At 42.9% G+C, this 22,066-nt stretch overlaps 1 protein-coding gene across 1 annotated transcript in view; it reads left to right on the forward strand.

The window, feature by feature from the left end:
- The window catches only part of UBAP2 (ubiquitin associated protein 2), a 134,666-nt gene that overhangs the window by 51,789 nt on the left and 60,811 nt on the right, over positions 1-22,066 (forward strand). Inside the window, exons 5-8 of the mRNA XM_065407069.1 lie at positions 111-264; positions 2,611-2,688; positions 17,606-17,660; positions 19,056-19,159. Of these exons, the coding sequence (XP_065263141.1) occupies positions 111-264; positions 2,611-2,688; positions 17,606-17,660; positions 19,056-19,159 (391 nt within the window). The remainder of the gene's footprint in view (positions 1-110; positions 265-2,610; positions 2,689-17,605; positions 17,661-19,055; positions 19,160-22,066) is intronic.

Raw genomic sequence — 22,066 nt, forward strand, 5'->3', positions numbered from 1 at the left:
AAGATCCATTTATCTATGAATTGGGGTTTGGGCTGGAAAGTTTTGCAAATTTGGCTGTGGTTATCTCTGCTTTTTGATCTGTTGTGTCTAATACTTCTCTACCCAAATAGACTTCATGGGAGACTGTAGGGGGAAAGAAGAAAAGCCTTGGAAAAGAGAGTTCAGAAAACAAAGAGAACAGAGAAAAGCGAGGGGACAGAGAAGTGAGCCGTGGACGGGGAAGCTCCAACAGACGGGGAAGAGGAGGCAGCCGTGGCCGAGAATGTAAGCACAGACACCTTCATTTTTAAAGCTCTAGTCGCCTTAGTCTTTCTCTTTCTTGCAGCTCAAATTGGTTGAGTTATGAAAGAGAAGAGGATCTAGTGGAATAAAGTCCAGCAGAGCCTCAGTGTGGTGACTGAGTTACTGCATTTGGGTTTTTTTGGCAACAGGTATGCAGGATGCTGTTACTTGTCTTGGTTTTGAGATAATTTATTTTTGATTTATCTTTTTAGAGGCAAATTGAATTTATTTTTAATATCTTCTGCCTTTTTATGATCACATGATTTTTTGAGAGTTGCTGTTCGGCACTTAAATTTGGAATAGAACTTTTGTAAGGACTGTATGTTGAGCATTGTAGAGCAGATAAAACCGGATACATTTTCCATATGTTTCTTTTAACAAGCAAATAGCCAAGTTTTGATTCCATGTCATATGAGTGGGAGAACCTGAGGGTAGTCTGAGTTTTATGAAATGTTTTTCCCCTTAAGGGAAAATGAAAAGGCCTTGGTATATTCTGGGGATTAATTATAAGGGCACACATGCACAAAAGATAAGCTTCTACGCAAATAGAAAGGGTTCGGTGTGAACCTAAACATTATTAGAATTACCACAGTGTATTCAAGGGCAGTGATTCTAATACATTGCACAAAAGAGTGCTAATATGCTGCAAACGCTATTTCCAAAGTTAGGTAGTACTGAATTAGATCACCTTTGAGTATGTTACCCATTATTTAAGCCATTTCTTAAAGTGCCCCAACCATATTATTAAAAAAAAATACATACAAAGTCCATATGAAAATATATACGTACATTTAAAACAAAAACCTCCACCCGTACCCATACAAAACAGTACACTGCATGCACAATTCTCCCCTTGGAGAGATGATGAGAGTGAATGAACCACATGTGACAGATGTCAGTCACATTGCTTAATGCACTACTGGAAGGCCCTCAGATGCTGCAGTGATCTGGGTGCTGTAAGAACTTATATAGAATAGAATAGTATCTAGATGCTGTTTCATTTAATGATCTGGAAGATGATGTATAGAGGATATTAATGAAATTTGCAAGTTGCTTTTAGAGCAAATAAGGGAATATCAGGGCTTGTCCACACAGAGGCTTAGTGCATGGTAAGCCAGAGTGTGAACGTATAGCGCTCTAGTGTGCCACGCACTAACTGACCATGTGGACCCTACTGCCATGCACTATGGAACTTCTAGTGCACGGTAGCAGGGTCCTGACCTGTTAGCGGGCAGCAGGCTGGAGCGTTGCACTTTAACACCCTGGCTGGCTGAACACTAACTGACCATGCGAACAAGCCCTAATCCACCAAAACAAAAAAGTAGCTGCCCAGAATTCGTTTGCCAGAGCCAAATGCAGCTTGGCCTTCAAGTTTTGGGCTCTGTGCTAAATCTGGAATTTAAGGCTTTCAAATGGGTTCTAAATCTTGCAAAATGTGCTCTCTGCACCTTTATGTGCACGTAGTTACGTCCCCATTGCAGTGCTGAATACAAGTCGTGCAGTGCACAGTCTCCATTTAACAAGAACAAGTGCTGTAATAAGTGGTGAGAGTCATTATTTTCCTTCAGGGAGCCCCTCCTTTGGATTTCAGCTGACACTTCAAAACATACAGCCAGAGGTTTTCCACAGAACGTAATTATAGATCTCTTGTAAAACAACAAAAAACATTGTGTCCCATGCAGGTTAAATGTAAAGGACCAGATTCTGGAGGACTCTGTGTGTGAGGTGGGGGAAAGGGAAGGCATGAGACGGGAGGCTTCTTCCCCACCCCCTTCTAGGTCCTCCTGGTTCTTTCACAAGGGACAATCAGAATGTAGTTGGGTAGGGAAGGCTCAGTTTAAGGCTAGCCTCAGTACCTGCCTCCTCAGAGTGGTGAGGTCATGACCCTGTCCTCCTTCAGACAGGTCAGCAGAGCAGGCCAGGGACAGAGTGTGATGCACCAAAGAGTGGCAGAGCTCCTGTTGCCCCATATTTCCCCCTATAGCCCCAGGTGGGGTTCCTGCTGAAAGGTGATCTCCCCTGCCCCCCACTCCACTCTACAATGCCAGGGCCCAAGATTTATGAACTTTCATTTAGGCACCCAAATCCATTTTTAAGATGCTTAAATAAGTGTATTGATTTGAGAGGTGCTGAGCACCCACAACTCCCATCAACTCTACCTCACTTGCTGTACCAGCTCAGCACCTCTGAAAATCCAGCAGTTTATTTAGGTGCTCATTAGAAACTGTGAGCTACACAATCTTTTGCTACTCTCCATTGTTTTCAAACCTCTTACAAATGTAAAGATAAAATTTCCTTCCCTGTCAATCTTCTGTCTTCTCTCCCCAGTTCGAGTAGAAGAGAATGGAGTGGACAACAGTCAAGGGGAGAGGCCTTCAGACCGTGGGAAGCGTGGCCGTGGGAGAGGTAAGGTGGTGTTGCTGATGCATGGACAATCACGGCTTTTCTCTTGTTCAAAGGATAACGGGCTTTTTTAGATCTCAAAAGGAAGAGCAGCTTAAAAAGCCCAGCCATATACAACAGTCTGTGCCCTTTGGTTCCATAAGAAAAAGCCATGTGTAATTTGATTTTCATTAAATTTTTGGCTTGAGTGACCTAAACAAGGTGCACAAGCCTGCATGGCAGGTTCAGATGTGGACTGGCGTACTCAGATCTGTCACTTGACCCCAAAGACATCCAGCATTTGGGCTGTGAGCCCTCAATAACCTGCTGTTATGGGGAGTTCCAGCCACCCCATGAAAGTCAAATCTGAGCGGAGAGCTGTGGACCCCCAAGATACACTATGGCCTGTGGGGCAGCACTGGGTTATTTTGTTAAAGATAATGAAGGGGTGGAGGGGTTTGACTTGTACTTGTGCCAGTCCCTCAAAGTGGATTCTGGTGGTGTCAAGAATGCCATCTCTGCTTTGTACCCTTTGAGGGGACATCATGCTTCTCTGAGGCTTGCTAGCTAGGTGACATGGAAGGCTAAGGGAACCTGGGATACCTGTGAGAGAAGAAACGGGATCAAGAGGTGCAGGAAGTAATCTAGATTGTGTTGTGCTGAAGATAAGGGAAAAGGGTGAAATCTGGATTTATCGGGGTTTTGGTAGGGGAAGCTTCTGTTGATTTAGTGGGTGAGGAGAGCATAGCTTTTGGGGGTGGAAGTGATTTCTTTAGCATGCAGGGAGGGTTCGTGGGGAGCCGTAGTATCTTGTGGGTTGGAAGGGAAGTGGTTGTTGCTAGGAGGAGCTGGGGTAAAAGTATGTCAGAGCTAATAAAAGCAATAAGTAGCATACTTCTAATTTCATATGCACAGAATATTTTTGCAGTATTCCCTATCCTTGGCATAATACCTGAGGATAATCACATGTTCAATGACACATGAGAGCAACAGTTAATCTGTATCTAACGCTGCTCCTTTAAAGACTGGCAGGAAACAAGGGCATGTAGTTTCCAGAGCAGAGTGGGAACATGACTAGGTTGTGCATGTGAATCAGCAAATACCAGGCTAAGTATGTGTACAGAGTAGCTGCTCAGAGAGGGGGGGCGTTACAATTAACTGCTACCATTTTCTGAGTTTTCGCACCAAAAAACAAACGGTGCAAAACTGGTGGAGCTCAGTTTTTGTTTTGAAAGTGAAATTTCTGTTTAAGCTTCTGAGGTATAAGGAAAAGAAATATTAAAAAAAGATTAAATTAGGAGTTTTTCGGTTGATGGTGTCCTCCTCCAAGTTCCAAAAATGAGTCTCCCACCTTCACCCAACTCTTTACAGTTTTAATAAGTTTGCTGGTGTTACCCTAGGCACTCAGATACAGTAGTGTGGCTAAGTGCAGTAGGATAACGAGAGAGTTTCTTAAATGTCTCACAACTAGGCATTTAATAATCACTAATAGAAAGCTGGCATACCTTACTGAGAAAAAGAATACGTTGTGTGTGCCATCTTCAACCAGACACAATTCATTGCATTGTGTGGTACTTCTATATCTGCCTAACAAATAGACTGCACAGTCACATAAATGAGCTAATGTAATGAAAGGCCATCTGTAGCTCTTAACTATCCATGATAAACTCTCTTTTCTTATGGCTTCTGGATCATTGGCTGATGCATGCATTTTGGGGGAGAAAAATACCTAAGGTTAAAATTTACTAAAGTAACCCTTAAAAGCTGCAGCGATTGCTTAAAGCTGTACATTTCACTTCCTCACTGTTAAGTCTTCTCTTTTCAGGATCACATGACCACCTCTCTTTGCATATTAGCAGAAATATAATTTTTCCTGCAGTCAGCTTAATGCAATAAAAACTGGTTTCTTGCTGCTTCACTAAATACAGAAAAGTCGAGAGCAGGGATAAAGTTTCCCTTTCAATCGAGAGCAAATTGGTCACTTGTGAGCAGCATGGCACCCTCACTTTATGTAATCTAGTAATAACACTGTTCAAAGGCATCCCATGCAGCATTTCTATCTGCATTTCTAATGCACATGTCACTCAGGAATCTAGGCACCAGATACAAAATTAGGGGTTGGTTAATGTTTGAACAATGGACTCCATCTCTCCCTTCCTATTTTAAGCTGCCTTCTCAAGCAGGAATAATCTTAGTGGCTGTTTTCTAGGAGGATCCGTGCTGGGCCATCGTGTTACTCCTTCATAGGAGACAAACCTGATTTAAAGAGATGATGTGTACTCATCCCTGAAAGTGGCAGGAATGGGGCTAATCCTGTGGCAATAGTGGTGCGTAGCCCTCCATAGAAACCTCTGCCCTGAGATTTTCACCCTCACGTCTGTAGGCTGCATGCTTATCCAGCAGAGATGCCGTTATCATCTGTATGACATTTTTTCCAACTGCGTGCACTGGTGGACATGGTGCTATGTTTACAAACAGTTCGTGCCGGTGTAACAGCTGGGTTTTGGAGCAGTTTTGTACTATTGGCTGATTAGTGGACGGCAAAAGCACTTGTGTGTTAAGATATTGCCTACTGGAGTGGCTCTACTGCACAGACCTTAATCTCTGCGTAATAAGTAGAGGGTATAATCTTTGATTTAGAAAGGAGTCAAGGAATGAAAACTTTTTAGCTGGGTCTTCAGTATCTTCATCTCTCATTCTCAAGACCAAAGTTCTTGAATAAGCTTAATTTATCCCTAAGGAGTATTATAATGCTGACAGATATTACTTTCTTGCAATTACTGCCTGATAGCGGTTACAACATGCAATTACGATACATACTAAGATATCTTGTATGATACATACTGAGATATCGCAGGCAGGCTTGCTAACCTAGTGAGGAGGGCTTTAAACTAGGTTTGCCGGGGGAAGGTTTTCCTTCGGGGAGCCCAGAGGTAAGTGGGATACAGGGAGGAAACACAAGGAGGAGGGTGCAACAGGAGAGGCCTCCTGATTCATACTGAGAAAGCAGGGCAATCGGCTAGTTATCTTAGGTGCCTGTACACAAACACAAGAAGCCTGGGAAACAAGCAGGAAGAATTGGAAGTCCTGGCACAGTCAAGGAACTATGATGTGATTGGAATAACAGAGACTTGGTGGGGTAACTCACATGACTAGAGCATTGTCATGGATGGATATAAACTGTTCAGGAAGGACAGGTGGGGCAGAAAAGGTGGAGGAGTTGCATTGTATGTAAGGGAGCAGTATGATTGCTCAGAGCTCCAATATGAAACATGCAGAAAAACCTGTTGAGAGTCTTTGGGTTAAGTTTAGAAGCGAGAGCAAAAAGGGTGATGTCGTGGTGTGCGTCTGCTATAGACCACAAGACTAGGAGGATGAGGAACACAAGGCTTTCTTCGGACAACTAACAAAAGTTTCCAGATCACAGGCCCTGTTTCTCATGGGGGACTTCAGTCACCCTGACATCTGCTGGGAGAGCAATACAGTGATGCACAGACAATCCAGGAAGTTTTTGGAGAGTGTTGGGGACAACTTCCTGGTGCAAGTGGTGGAGGAACCAACTAGGGGCCATGCTCCTCTTGACCTGCTACTCACAAACAGGGAAGAATTAGTAGGGGAAGCAAAATTGGATGGCAACCTGGGCAGCAGTGACCATGAGTTCAGGATCCTGACAAAAGGAAGAAAGGCGAGCAGCAGGATATGGACCCTGGACTTCAGAAAAACCAGACTTTGACTCCCTCAGGGAACTGATGGGCAGGATTCCCGGGAGGCTAATATGAGGGGGGAAAGGAGTCCAAGAGAGCTGGCTGTATTTTAAAGAAGCCTTATTGAGAGCGCAGGAACAAACCATCCCGATGTGCAGAAAATAACAAACATGGCAGGCAACCAGCTTGGCGTAATAGAGAAATCTTTGGTGAGCTTAAACACAAAAAGGAAGCTTACAAGAAGTGGAAACTTGGACAGATGACTAGGGAGATGTATAAAAATATTGCTTGAGCATGCAGGGGTGTAATCAGGAAGGCCAAAGCACAATTGGAGTTGCAGCTAGCAAGGGATCAGGAGGGTAGCAAGAAGGGTATCAGGAAGGGTTTCTACAGGTATGTTAGCAACAAGAAGGTGGTCAGGGAAAGTGTGGGACTCTTAATGAATGGGAGAGGCAACCTAGTGACAGATGATGTGGAAAAAGCTGAAATACTCAATGCTTTTTTTGCTTCAGTCTTCACAGACGAGGTCAGCTCCCAGACTGCTGCACTGGGCAGCACAGTATGGGGAGGAGGTGAGCAGTCCTCAGTGGTGAAAGAACAGGTTAAGGACTATTTAGAAAAGCTGGACATGCACAAATCCATGGGCTGCAGCTAATGCATCTGAGGGAGTTGGCTGATGTGGTTGCAGAGCCATTGACCATTATCTTTGAAAACTCGTGGCGATCAGGGGAGGTCCTGGACGATTGGAAAAAGGCAAAAATAGTGCCCACCTTTAAAAAAGGGAAGAAGGAGAATCCGGGGAACTACAGACCAGTCAGCCTCACCTCAGTCCCTGGAAAAATCATGGAGCAGGACCTCAAGGAATCCATTTTGAAGCACTTGGAGGAGAGGAAGGTGATCAGGAACAATCAACATGGATTCACCAAGGGCAAGTCATGCCTGACTAACCTAATTGCCTTCTATGATGAGATAACGGTCTCTGTGGATATGGGGAAAGCAGTGGACGTGATATATCTTTACTTTAGCAAAGCTTTTGATACGGTCTCCCACAGTATTTTTGCCAGCAAGTTAAAAAAGTATGGATTGGATGAATGGACTATAAGGTGGATGGAAAGCTGGCAAGATCGTCGGGCTCAACGGGTAGTGATCAATGGCTCCATGTCTAGTTGGCAGCCGGTATCAAGCGGAGTGCCCCAGGGGTCTGTCCTGGGGACCGTTTTGTTCAACATCTTCATTAATGATCTGGATGATGGGATGGCTTGCACCCTCAGCAAGTTCGGAGATGACACTAAGCTCGGGGGAGAGGTAGATACACTGGAGGGTAGGGATAGGGTCCAGAGTGACCTAGACAAATCGGAGGATTGAGCTAAAAGAAATCTGATGAGGTTCAACAAGGACAAGTGCAGAGACTTGCACTTAGGACAGAAGAATCCTATGCACTGCTACAGGATGGGATCCGACTGGCTAAGCGACAGTTATGCAGAAAAGGACCTGGGGATTACTGTGGACGAGAAGCTGGATATGAGTCAACAGTGTGCCCTTGTTGCCAAGAAGGCTAACGGCATTTTGGGCTACATTAGTAGAAGCATTACCAGCAGATTGAGGGAAGTGCTTATTCCCCTCTATTCAGCACTGGTGAGGCCACATCTGGAGTATTGCGGCCAGTTTTGTGCCACCCACTACGGAAGGGATGTGGACAAATTGGAGAGTGTCCAGCGGAGGGCAACAAAAATGATTAGGGGGCTGGGGCACATGACTTATGAGGAGAGGCTGAGGGAACTGGGCTTGTTTATTCTGCACAAGAGAAGAATGAGGGGCAATTTGATAGCAGCCTTCAAGTACCCGAAGGGGGGTTCCAAGGAGAATGGAGCTCAGCTGTTCTCAGTGGTGGTAGATGACCGAATAAGGAACAATGGTCTCAAGTTGCAGTGGGGGAGGTCTAGGTTGGATATTAGGGAAACACTATTTCACTAGAAGGGTGGTGAAGCACTGGAATGAGTTACCTAGGGAGATGGTGGAATCTCCATCATTAGCGGTTTTTAAGGCCCAGCTTGACAAAGCTCTGGCTGGGATGATTTAGTTGGGGTTAGCCCTGCTTTGAGCAGGGGGTTGGACTACATGACCTCCTGAGGTCTCTTCCAACCCTAATCTTCTATGATTCTATGATCTGGAAAGATGCGGGAACAAATTATTGAACAATCTATTTGTAAGCATCTACTGAGTAAGAGGGTGATAAGTAAGAGCTAATATGGATTTGTCAAGAACAAATCATGACAAACCAACCTAATTTCCTTCTTTGACAGGGTTACTGGCCTGGTGGATGGGGGGAACTAGTAGATGTGATATATCTTCATTTTAGTAAGGCTTTTGACATCCCACAGTCCCAGACATTTCTCATAAGCAAACTAGAGAAATGTGGTCTAGATGAATTTATGGGTGCAGAACTGGTTGAAAAATTGTACTCAGAGTAATTATCAATGGTTCTCTGTCAAACTGGGAGGATGCAGGGATCTTCCTAGGTCTGGTACTTTTTAATATTTTCATTAATGATTTAGATAATGGAGTAGAGTGTGCTTATAAAATTTGTGTATGAGACCAAGCTTGGAGTGGTTTCAAGCATTTTGGAGGACATGGATTACAATTAAGAATGATCTTGACAAATTGGAGAATTGGTCTAAAATCACTAAGATGAAATTCAATAAAGACAAGTGTCAAGTACTATACTTAAGGAAAAAGAAATGCACAAACTATAAAATGTGGAATAACTGACTAGGCAGTAGTACTGCAGAAAAGGATTTGGGGGCTATAGTGGATCACAAATTAAATATGAGTAACAATCTGATGCAGTGCAAAAAAGGCTGATATTCTGGAGTGTATTAACTGGAGTGTTGTATGTAAGACATGGGAGGTAATTGTTCTGCTCTACTCTGCACTGGTGAGGCCTCATCTGGAGCACTGTGTCTAGTTCTGGGTGCCATGCTTCAGGAAAAAGGTGGGCAAATTGGAGAGAGCTCAGAGGAGAGCAACAAAAATGATAAAAGGTTTAGACAACCTGGCCGATGATCAAAGGTTTTAAAAAAGTGGGCATATTTCATCTTGAGAAAAGAAGTCTGAGTGGGGACCTGATAAGTTTTCAAATATGTTCAGGGCTGTTATGAAGAGGACAGTAATCAGTTGGTCTCCATGTCCACTGAAGATAGGACAAGAAGGAATGGGCTTAATCTGCATCAAGGGAGATTTAGGTTAGATATTAGGAAAATCTTTCTAACTATAAGGGTCGTTATGTGCTGCAATAGGTTAACAAGGGAGGCTGTGAAATCCCCATTACTGGAGGTGTTTTAGAGCAGGTTGGACAAGCATGTGTCAGGGATGTTCTAGGTATACTTGGTCCTGTCTCAGCATGGGGGGCTGGACTAGACAACCTCTCAAGATCCCTTTCAGCCCTACATTTCTGTGATTCTGAGAGTATCTGAGTAGAGTTCTATAATAAAGATGATATGGAGAACTGCTTAGCAGGATACAATCAGGTTAAAAATCCTAAAGTTATAAAAAACCAAAATTCCTTATTTGTGTGAAGTGATTAAAAGTGTAATAAGTTTACCAGTTTAACTTTCATTGTGGCGTTTTACACTTTGAAAAATGAGACTAGACTTGTCAGTTTCACTTTTGTTCCTAGTCAGTTTTTAGTAAATCCTTTTTTCTTCATGCTGATGTAGAGCATGTTTGCATTGCAAACGCTGTAGGGGAATGTTTATTAGAAAAAAACCTGCTACCATGGGAATTAAAATAATGAAAAAGGGGTGCCTGGTGGCGATAACTTCTGCCCGAAAAGTCTCTGAGATTAGGGCATTTACCTCGGTGCCACCCTATATGGTGTTTTTCTAGGACAAGGTTCAGCTGCAGCCACATCCGGTTTTCCTGCCCAAGGTGGTTTCGCAGTTTCACATGAGCCAGGACATATTTTTGTCAGTCTTCTTCCCAAATCCTCATAAGTCTGAGGAGGAACGTAGGTTGCACTCCCTGGATGTCAGGAGAGTGCTAGCCTTCTACATCGAAAGGACCGAACCATTTTACAATTCGACACAGTTGTTCATCACAGTGATGGATAGGATGAAAGGTCATCCAGTGTCCACCCAGAGAATTTCATATTGGATCAACGCCTGCATCTGATTTTGCTATGATCAGGTAAAAGTGCCTCCCCCGGCAATTGTAACTGCCCACTCAACTAGAGTGCAAGCCTTGGCAGTGGCCTTCCTGACCCATGTGCCAATTCCAGTCATTCATTCACACATTCATGTCTCACTATGCGCTTACCCAGCAAGCCTGAGATGACGCCGGCTTCAGTAGAGCAGTATTACAAGCCGAACGTCTGTGATCTCCGAGCCCCTCTCCAGGGATACTGCTTGAGAGTCAGCTACAATGGAATCGACATGAGCAAGCACTCGAAGAAGAAAAAACGGTTACCCACCTTTTCGTAACTGTTGTTCTTCGAGATGTGTAGCTCATGTCCATTCCATTACCCGCCCTCCTGCCCCTCTGTTGGAGTTGCCGGCAAGAAGGAACTGAGAGGGTGTAGGGCCGACAGCACCTGATATACCGATGCATGAGCGCGGCACTCCAGAGGGCGCCACGGCTGACCCTACGGATACCGCTAAGGCAAAAGTCTCCGACATTTGTGCATGTGGGTGTGCATGCACCTAGAATGGAATCAACATGAGCAACAGTTACGAAAAGATAGGTAACCATTTTTTTCAACCATTAAACCACACTAGGGCTTGATCCTGTGAGCATGTGTGTGTCCGGAACTCTCAATGGACTTCATTGGGAATGGAGAATGCGCAGCACCTTAGAGGATCCAGGTATCCTATTTCCTGTAACTGAGTTGCTATGGAAAATCTCTCTAAATGCAACAAAGCAAACTACAGCTGGTGTGCGAAGTTGATTAAGAGCATGAGATATGTTAGTGAACAGAAAAAGGCCACCTGGCTCAATTAGTAAAATGTGGGAACAAACTAGAGTAAAATGTCAAAATGAGCAATATGATTAAAAAAAACCCAACAAACTTTCCACTGCTGGCTTCCTGTGAGTGGAGAGGAATAGCCAGGATTTGGCTTGACACTTGAACCCGTTGTTTGGAGATCTAAGTGTAAAGGAAGCTGAGAAATGTCAGGATTAGGAGTGGCAATTAGAGCTGTAATTTTATTCTTTGCCTGGTGCCCCCATTGTTTCCTTTTGTACTCAGTAGACTGACTAATTGAAACAAGGTCCATTCATGCAGCCTGTTTGAGAGTTTAAAATGTGCTGCTGCAAAGTTGCTCGTTCTCCTTTCTTGCGCAGATGGAAATTTACAGTCACAGAATTGCCTGTTGTGTTGCCAAAAAACCTGTGACTTCCTTTTTGTTTTGAAAACTGACCATTATGGTGCATTTTTTGTTGTGGAAACTATATGGACAAGGCAATTCCATAATATAACAGTTAGAGCCTGCCTTCCCTCCCTTGGATGGATACTGCATCACAGCACTTAAGGTTCCATCTACACTGCAATCTGTTGGTCACTGTTAAGGGACAGTGTTTAAAAAATTTCCTGATACGGGGTGGGGAAAACCTGTAATGCCATAGTGACTCATCAGTGATTTCTGTGCGAGTTGCAGGTGCTAAGCACCTCTAGGGATCCAAATGCTTAAATAACTTTGAGGCTGAGTTTTAAATTCAGAGTTGGGAGGAGAGAACTTTTTGGTTTAAAAAACTCAAAATGTGGATTCGGTTGCTTCCTGAAAGCGTGGTCACTTTCAGTCTGTATGCCACCAGAATACTTCTGATTCCAATTCCAACGAAATCTACTGTGTTGGAAGCAAAGATGGCAAAAGATTGTAGGCTTTGAGATTGTGCACAGCAGGTTTTCCAGAGTCGGGTTGTGTTGCCATGCATGGTAGGAGCATGTCTCCTCTCTTTAGGATGCAGCCAGCCTCTTTTGATCACCCACGCTCCACTGCAGCAACCTCCTTGCATCACTTCATGCTGGAATCTCCCAAAGGACACAGGAGGAATTAACATCATGGAACGTTGGGGCTTGTCTACATGGGAACACTCAAGAAAATAATCTGAATTAAAATTTCAAGTGGATTAATTAAACTTCATTAAACCCTTGTGTGGATGCTCTTATTCAGAATTAGTGACCTTAATTTGGTTTAATTAATTTCTCTTAGTGAATTAAACTGAATTAAGGCCACTTTAATTCTGAATGAGACCATCCACACAGACGCTTAATGCGGTTTAATTAATCCACTTTAAACTTACAGCTTTAGGCTTGGTCTACACTTCAAAGTTATGTAGGCATAGCTGTGTTAGATGGTGTCAAAAATACCCACACACAGACCAACATAAAACCCCCAGTTTAGATGCAGCTATGCCAACAGAAAAGGGCTTTTGTTGATATAGGTAATGTCTTTCAGGAAGGTTGTGTTCCTACACTGACAGAAATACTCCTTTTGTCAGGGTAGGCTGCATCTAAGCTTGGGGGCTATGCTGGCATAACTGTGCTAAAATAGCTATGTGAGCGTAGGCTCAATAGTGTAGTCATACCCTTAGTTAATTTGGATCAATTTTCCTGAGTGTTCCCATGTAGACAAAGCCTTTAAAAAAGATCCAGAATAGAACTTCCTGGTTAGTTAACTAGAAGACCACCTCTCTTGAGGTCAGAATATGGAGTGAAATTGCTGCATGTCTAGCCCTAACCAGTAACTTCATTTTTCAGTCCTTAATGAAACAGCAGGACAGACACCAGGACAGGATCTCTAGCACTCTCTTCATGCACTAAATTGTCATCTTAAATATAATTAGGAAGGCCAAAAAATAATTTGAAGAACAGCTAGCCCAAAGACTCAGAAAGTAACAGCGAAAAATGTAAGTACATCAGAAGCAGGAAGCCTGCTAAACAACCCATGGGGCCACTGGACGTTTGAGATCCTAAAGAAACTCTCAAGGAAGATAAGGCCATTGCGGAGAAACTAAATGAGTTCTTTGCATTGGTCTTCATGGCTGAGAATGTGAGGGAGATTCGCAAACCTGAGCCATTCTTTTTAGGTCACACCTCTGAGGAACTGTCGCAGATTGAGGAGGTGTTAGAGGAAGTTTTGTTACAGATTGATAAATTAAATAAGAAGTCACCAGGACCAGATGGTATTCACACAAGAGTTCTGAAGGAACTCAAATGTGAAATGGCAGAACTACTAACTATGGTTTGTAAACTCTCACTTAAACCAGCTTCTGTACCAAATGACTGGAGGATAGCTAATGTGACGCCAGTTTTTAAAAAGGAGCTCCAGAGTGATCCTGGCAATTACAGGCCGGTAAGCCTGTCTTCAGTATCAGGCAAATTGGTTGAAACTATAGTAAAGAACAGAATTATCAGACACATAGATGAACATGATTTGTTGGGGAAGAGTCAATCAACATGGTTTTTGTAAAGGGAAATCATGCCTCACCAGTCTGCTAGAATTATTTGAGCGTGTCAGCAAGCATGTGGACAAGGTTGATCCAGTGGATATAGTGTACTTAGATTTTCAGAAAGCCTTTGACAAGGTCACTCACCAAAGGTTCTTAAGCAAAGAAGGCTGTCATGAGAAAAGAGGGAAGGTCCTCTCATGGATCCGTAATTGGTTAAAAGACAGGAAACACCCAATGCACAGTCAACTTGTGGAACTCTTTGCCGGAGGATGTTGTGAAGGCCAAGACTATAACAGGGTTCAAAAAAGAACTAGATAAGTTCATGGAGGATAGGTCCATCAGTGGCTATTAGCCAGGATGGGCAGGGATGGGAATGAGCAACAGGGGATGGATCACTTGATGGTTACCTGTTCTGTCATTCTCTCTGGGGCAGCTGGCATTGGCCACTGTCAGAAGACAGGATACTGAGCTAGATAGACCTTTGGTCTGACCCAGTATGGCCATTCTGATGTTCTAATCTTTCACCTACATGTCAAGTTCTCCTTTTATAATGCTTTCACCTGGTCAAATGGAAGAGGTGCTGTCAAGGCTGTATCCCCACTTTGATCTTTAGGGTACAAGTGTGGGGGCCTGCATGAGGACTTCTAAGCTTAACTACCAGCTTAGTTCTGGTCCGCTGCCACCATTCCCTTCCCTGGGAAGCTTTTAGAAACCTTTCACCAATTCCCTGGTGAATACAGATCCAAACCCCTTGGATCTTAAAACAAGGAGAAATTGACCCTTGCCCCCTCCTTCCTTTCACCAACTCCTGGTGAATACAGATCCAAACCCCTTGGATCTAAAAACAAGGAGAAATTGACCCTTCCCCCCTCCTTCCTTTCACCAACTCCTGGTGAATACAGATCCAAACCCCTTGGATCTTAAAACAAGGAGAAATTGACCCTTCCCCCCTCCTTCCTTTCACCAACTTCTGGTGAATACAGATCCAAACCCCTTGGATCTAAAAACAAGGAAAAATCAATCAGGTTCTTAAAAAGGCTTTTAATTAAAGAAAAAGGTAAAAAATTATCTCTGTAAAATCAGTATGGAAAATAACTTTACAGGGTAATCAAACTTAAAGAGCTCAGAGGACCCCCCTCTAGCCCAGGTTCAAAGTACAGCAAACAAAGATAAACACTCTAGTAAAAGGTACATTTACAAGTTGAGAAAACAAAGTAAAACTAAGACGCCTTGCCTGGCTTTTTACTTACAAGTTTGAAATATGAGAGACTTGTTTAGAAAGATGGGGAGAACCTGGATTGATGTCTGGTCCCTCTCAGTCTCGAGAGTGAACAACCCCTTAAACAAAGAGCACAAACAAAAGCCTCCTCCCCCCCCCCCCCCCCCCCGCAAGATTTGAAAGTATCTTGTCCCCTTATTGGTCCTTTGGGTCAGGTGTCAGCCAGGTTACCCGAGCTTCTTAACACTTTACAGGTAAAAGGATTTTGGTGTCTCTGGCCAGGAGGGATTTTATAGTACTGTACACAGGAGAGCTGTTACCCTTCCCTTTATAGTTATGACAGGTGCTCTGCTGCTCAACCCATTTATATGCTTCTTATACCTCTGCTTTAGGCTATTGAAACAAATGCCTCCTGCTTCAATCAACAATATCTTTCTATTCTAAACTCCCTGACTAGTTCTCTAGGTTACTATCCAAGTGTCTTGCCTCTGTCAATGTTCAGAATGATCTTGCTGAAGAATCCTTGAAACATTCCTACCTATCTGCCTATGTTGGGTATTTCAGCCCTTTCCAAAAGCAGCCCCTGTGCAGGACATTTCCCTAATGATCTAAAACTAGTCCTATCCATCTAAATATTTATACTGTCATCATTGGGGTTCTCTGGACTCTGTTTCTGAAGGAACCTTGACAATGTCCTCTTTTTCCAGCCCTGCTGTGCACATTAGGTACCCTGAGTTGAATAGTTCCTCTTCTTTTGGAGAGAAATTAGAGAGAGATTGAGGCCAGATCTGCCAATAACAGATAAACCTGGTCCAAATTCTAGTGCCCTTCCTGGAGCATACTAAGGTCAGGCAAGCAATGCCTTGCTTTCTTGTATGTGTTTAAGAGCTTACATTCACACATGCATCCAATTGCTTCATGACTGTAACTAGTACTTGGGAGCCCTAAAAGATTACAATAGCAGGGTAATGTTACAAATTCATACTTGTCCTGATAGTTGGGGCAACCTAAAGATCCCTGTTTTGGTAACCTGTAATGCATCCATAATAAAATATTCTGCTTTGCTGTGTAGCTGGAGTTCTAGGCTCCCAGGTGTTGTGTTATGCAAATAGGTAGTTGTGAACTCTGAATGTATTTTCTTCTCAAAAAGTATGCCATCACATGTTAACAGCAAAAAATGAATGGAAAACCAGATGTAGAAATGTATTGCACATATGAAACACTGTTTAAAATGCTAAAATAGCAGACTGCTTTTGGGATTATTAAGTAATGTAAATGATTCTAGTATGTTGTCAGCACTATGCAAGACATGAAAGTAAAGACAGTCCCTGTACCAAAGAGCTTATAGTCTGAGGCCGATGTCAAGAGTGCAACCCAAAGGAGGGAACACACACCCCCGCCGTGTCTTTCCCCCAGTGCCAACCACCTCCCGCTGCATCACCCCCCCCCCCCCCCGTGCCAACCATCCCCCAGCCGCATTGTGTAAGAAGGGAGTCATTGGATATAGTTAAGGCTCCGATTTTGTCACGGAGGTCGTAGAAGTCGTCCCCCCCCGTCCCCCCCCCCACCTGCGATGGCTGGGAGTTGTGGGGTACCCTGGTCGCATCTGGCAGTGCGTCCCCCACAGCTCCCAGTCACTGGCCAGGGGTAACTTGCAGCTCCCGGCTGCCGTGAGCGGCGGGGGGACCCGGAGCTGCTAGCGAGGCCCTTTCTGTAGCCACCGAGGGGATTGTGGGGACCCAACAGCTCTCCATAGATATTTTTAGTAAAAGTCAGACAGGTCATGGGCTTCCGTGAGTTTTTCTTTATTGCCTGTGACCTGTCCATTTATTTTACAAGAAATATCTGACAAAATCTTATCCTTAAGTATAATTTGAATAAGGCGAGAGTTTCGACTTGGCGAACTGAGACTGCATAAAGGACAGCTGCAGGGAAAGGCCCAGATCCAGGAGTAGGAGAGGGAAACAAAATGGGTTGTTGAGGCTAACATTGGTACAGCAGAGGAATGAGAGAAAATGTGATTAGGCCAGAGGTGTAGGCTGGGGCTTGTGCAGGCCTTGGAGTCAAGCACAAGAAATTGAAAGGTAAGGACTGTACATTGAACTTAGATAATAATAGCTATACATCTCCGTACTAGACATAAAAAAATATGGTTTGAGTAGTTTCTAGTATATATTTGTCCACCCAAGTTTAATTTGTGTGCTGTACAGAGCTAGGTTGATACACACATTCAACAATAGAGGCACTGTGCTGATGTGTATGATGTACCTAAGATTTTATGTTGGTCCTTACCTTGGTCTGTTTTTGATCTTCTTCTCTTCTAGTTTTAAGAGGAGGGGAAAGAATGGTTGCTTTACTATACTACTAAATATTATGATGAACTAATATTTTGTTCTTTGTATGGATTAGAGAAGGGTTTTTTACTTTGAGGGGAATTGAGGAGAGAGAAGTTGTATTTAGTAAATTCATCCATTCTAGCTTTCTTCCTCAAACCCAGTATTCTCCTGTGTGACAGATTAGCAATCAGCCCATCTGTATGGGTGCTATTAAAGGGTGTTCTCTATTCTTGTAGGGTTTGGACGCGGTAGAGGGCGAGGAGCTGGGAGATTTTCAGCCCAAGGCATGGGGTAAGTGATGCATATAGTTCTCAGGGAAAATCGAACACAGCAGGAGTGTTAATCGCTGTCCAGTTTAATACTACTTGACAAATATATTGTATATTGCTGTGGATAGAAAGCATACAGATGTGTGAAACAGTGTCTGTGAAATACTAGTTTGATTCATTGTATGCAGAGTGACTATTGCCATCTCTAGGCAAACTAACATTAACCTGAGTACACAGGAGTCAACATGTCAGAGACACTCAAAAAAAACAACCAACTCCCTAAACAAAATCCCTCCCCAGTTCTCAGAAAACTGAGCGTGTCCCCATGTAACCCAGCCCTTCAAGGAAAGTCCAAGTCAATCCAGAGGCATTGCAGGTTGAAAGTTCTGCTTGGCTGGTTTGTAGCCCAGTTTGAATGGAAACTTGTTTGGCTATAGTTTGAAGCACGTAGATTCTTAAAAAAAAACCCCAAAAGACAAGTGAATCTAATCTTTTCTACCAGAAGGTGCGGGAGCTTCCCTCCATTCTTAGTGTTTTATATTTTAGACAATGTTCTTTGCATGTACGTGCACCTTGGTACAGAGTCAAAAGACGCTTCTTCCCCTGCTGAACCCACAACTCTAAGGATTTTTCAGTCTTGCCATTAGAACTCTTTTCATCTGGACTGCAGAACTGTAACCTCGTTGCCTCTAGCCATTATTTGCTCTCAGTAACTTTGTGGATCATATCCGTGGTGTCAAGAGAATAAAAATTAGCTTTTTCTCTTCTCCTTCGTGTCTTGGCTGCCTCCACGCCTTAAATAAGCCTTCTCTTTGCTCTTTTCCTCTTCTCACTCCATTCTCATGTGATAGGCTGAAAAACAACCCCCCCCCCTTTTTTTTTTTTAAACCAACAAATTGGTTTCCAGGTCACCCTTTGGCTACCTTTTAGATATTGAGCTGTTTTGGCTTCAGTGGGTATTTCAGAACACTTCCGTGCCACCATCTTATTGATACACTACGTGTTGCCCTGCATAAACTTCAGGCGCCCTAAAAGCATGTGACATGGGATTCTCATCAGTAGTATCCTGCTGAGAAATGGTCAATTGATAAGATTCTGCTGTGACTGTAAACTAGTGTTTAATGAGGATGGGAATGGTTCGCCTGGTATTGCAACTTTTTCAGGAACTAGGTTTTGTTCAGTTTCTTTACAATGACTTTTTTTATACTGTCCTGGTTTTTGGTGGCACACCCCCACCCTTATTGGGAGTAAAAAGAAATTGACTTTTTTGAAAAACACAAATTATTGAAATATGAAAGACAAGAACTGGTAAAAATCTAATACAAATATAGACCATAAATTGGGGCATTTCATTTTGTGTGGCTTTGGTATTCACTTTCTGCATATTTCTGTTCTTCCCAACCTTTTTAAACCCTAGGACATTTAACCCTGCAGACTACACGGAGACGACTGCCACAGATGGCTTTGGGCCAAAACCAGAAGTTTGGGAGACTGGTCAGAATGATGCAGATGATGGAACTGGTAAGATGGCTTCCAAAAGTGGAAGAGCTGGAATGAAAAGCTGTAGCAAGTTGCCATTAAAATAACAGCGCTGCTGTGGTTTTTTTATGAACATCTGAAAATAGTTATACTTCTCACCTGACATGGGTATTTGCTCACTTATACAGCTTGCTGCAGTACTCCAGCCTCAGAATGGCTGTATATGTACAGCTCTGTGGTTAGACAATGAGAAGAGTAGTTCTCGTTCGCAAAATTATAAACAATTCCCCACGAGTCAAGAGAGGTTGAAGGATGGAGCTATTTAAATCCGTTTCCCTATAGGGAATTTTTGATAGGTACATTACAGTGGGATTTTCCAAAGCACATGACTGATTTACAAGCACAAGTCTCATTGAAAGTCATTGGGACTTGTGCCCCTAAGTCACTCAGACACTTCTGAAATTCCCACCGTTACCATACAGGAAGGCAAACAGATTAGTTCCTGAGGTGTGGGAGAGTTCCTAGATCTTGCCATCTTCCAGAACAGGGAATAACTAGAAATGTGAATAGGCCATAGAATGGCTACCAACAGAACAGTCTGTATCTTCATAGGAAGATTAAGAAGGTTTTGTATTTATTGGTGAAGTCTTAAGGGTGGAATGTTCATTGCTGGTTAGAGGCAGAGACACAGACAGTAGGTTGAAAGGGGAGTGGTCTTGTTTGGGCACTGGAAAGCAAAGAACATAATCTGACTTATCAGTGACTCAGAAAAAGAACAGAATAGCATGCTGCCTCTTTGAGTTCCAGGTCAAGAGATGTAACAAGGGCAAAAAAAAGATTGTGTCATGCTGGAGAAATGCCACTAATTACAGTAGTCCAGCAAGTGGAGGAAAATGGATGACTTCAGCATCTGAGGAATTGCTCACAAGATAGAAGGGTTCTATGCAGGTCATCTTTTTGACAACCCTTCTACTGTCAAATGAAAGGAAAAGGCTGATACTGGTGACCAACTGCTGATGTAAGGAGAAGGATTTCAGCTTCACTGAGCACTGGTGCGAGCCCCTTGTGATGTGACTTTCTGCGTTAGACATTCTCCATTTAGGCGGATAGGAGGCGAATCTCCTCGGTTCAGAGCTGATATGGCTCCTTAGGCAGACTTTAAACTAGTTGGAAAGGAGCTTTTACTTAGCTCAAAATCTGGCATGTATTTCCAAAATGAATTATTCTGAATAGATTTGTCCTGCAGCAAGACACATATAGCTAGAATAAAGATTATTAATTCACTGATGTTTGTTTTTTAAAAATAAGTTTTAAGGCCAGAAGAGGCAGTAGAAGTGATACTACACATGAAATCCTGCCTATAATGTTAGCATTGGTGCTTGCTATATAGAGACAGAGAAGAGGTGGGAGGCAGGGCATGCTATTCTAATTATTTTAGAAGCAGTGAAATCCTACTTTAATGAAGAAAGGAAAAGATACAAGAAAGGAGAATCTACACTGAGAAATTGATACTCATCCTCACTTCCTCACCAAGAATGGAGAGCTAGAGAAATTCTTGGATGAGCTATTGATATTTGAAATCATGGGAATGTATGCTAATAGAGGAGACTGCCCAGATGTCTGGGTAACAAGAACAGCTAAATATGACTAAACACAGATTCCTAAGTTACGTAGAGGACAACTTTGTGACCCAGATAGAGGAGCTATCCTTATCTACTTAGCAAGAGTAGAAGAATTCACTGAAAAATGGTGTGGGGGTAATGCAGTTTGGTGCTAAAGCATGAGCCACTGAAGTTCTCCTAGCTCTAAATGGGCTAGAACACATCAGTACAAGGGTATTAAAATCCAGGAAACCAAATTTTGAAGGCGATGGAAAGCTGGTGAATGTGGTGCAGTGGGAGGAAAATGTGGGGAGAGAAGCCTGGAACACCATAAAAATTACCATACTGAAGAGCAAGTGACTAGAAGAATAAGAATAATGCAAAGAAACAAGAATGCGTGCAAAGCAAAGATAAGGGCAGCAAAAAAAGCAGAATGAGGCGTTCTCTCTAGGTAGGAGCGGAAAGACAGATTGAGAACAGCTTTTGCATGTTTAGCTGGAAGAAAAGTACTGGACAGCTAGTGGAGAAATACTAAACCACAAATTGCAAAACGGTTCAGCCTTTTTAGATTTTTAAAAGATGTCCTTCTAATATCAACTCAGTTTTGAGTTCATTGTACTTGTTAATTTGTCCCCCCCACTAACCAGGCTCAATTTTTCAGCTTTTTAAAAATTCTTCTTAGCTTATGAAATCCGTTTGCACTGAAGATGCCTTAGAATATGTTGTCCTAGGCTGTCACAGATGGCAGAAGAGTCGCAAAAGGGTGCATGGATACTCTCGAGATGCATCATTCTGGGGCATCATGGAAAAGCCAGCAGGTTCCATGATGCTACAATGCAACACCAAAGTATTGCTGATTGTGAAGAGGAAAGGAGAGGAGGAGTCTAAGTAACTTATAGAACCTAAAAAAGTTAAAACACACATCTATTCCAAAGAGTAGAAGGGAGCTGTTTATAACACTTTCCCTACTATTTGCTTCTTCTGTCCACTATTTTTTTTATAGTTGTAGGGTATGTTATATAAATAGCTTAAAGAGAACTTTTTAAAAATGCAAAATGAATGATCCCTACATGAAAAGCAATAAACCTGAGCACTGTGTTGGTAGGTTAATGGGGTACTTGCCAGGTGGCCAGAGGTGCCCCCAGCTTTCAGTTTTTTTGCAATACACTGAATGCGCTCACTTTCTTGTGACTTCTTGCTATGGGAGAAACCTGTAAGCATCTAGAAAATAATGGGATCCTGAGCAATAAACAGCATGGGTTTTATATAGAGTAAGTCAGAGCAGACTCAATCACTTTTTTAAAATGGAATTATAAAATCAGTGAATGAGAAGAATGCAGTAGATGTG

Source organism: Emys orbicularis, chromosome 6 (genome assembly GCF_028017835.1).
Source record: "Emys orbicularis isolate rEmyOrb1 chromosome 6, rEmyOrb1.hap1, whole genome shotgun sequence".
NCBI classification, from domain to species: domain Eukaryota; kingdom Metazoa; phylum Chordata; order Testudines; family Emydidae; genus Emys; species Emys orbicularis.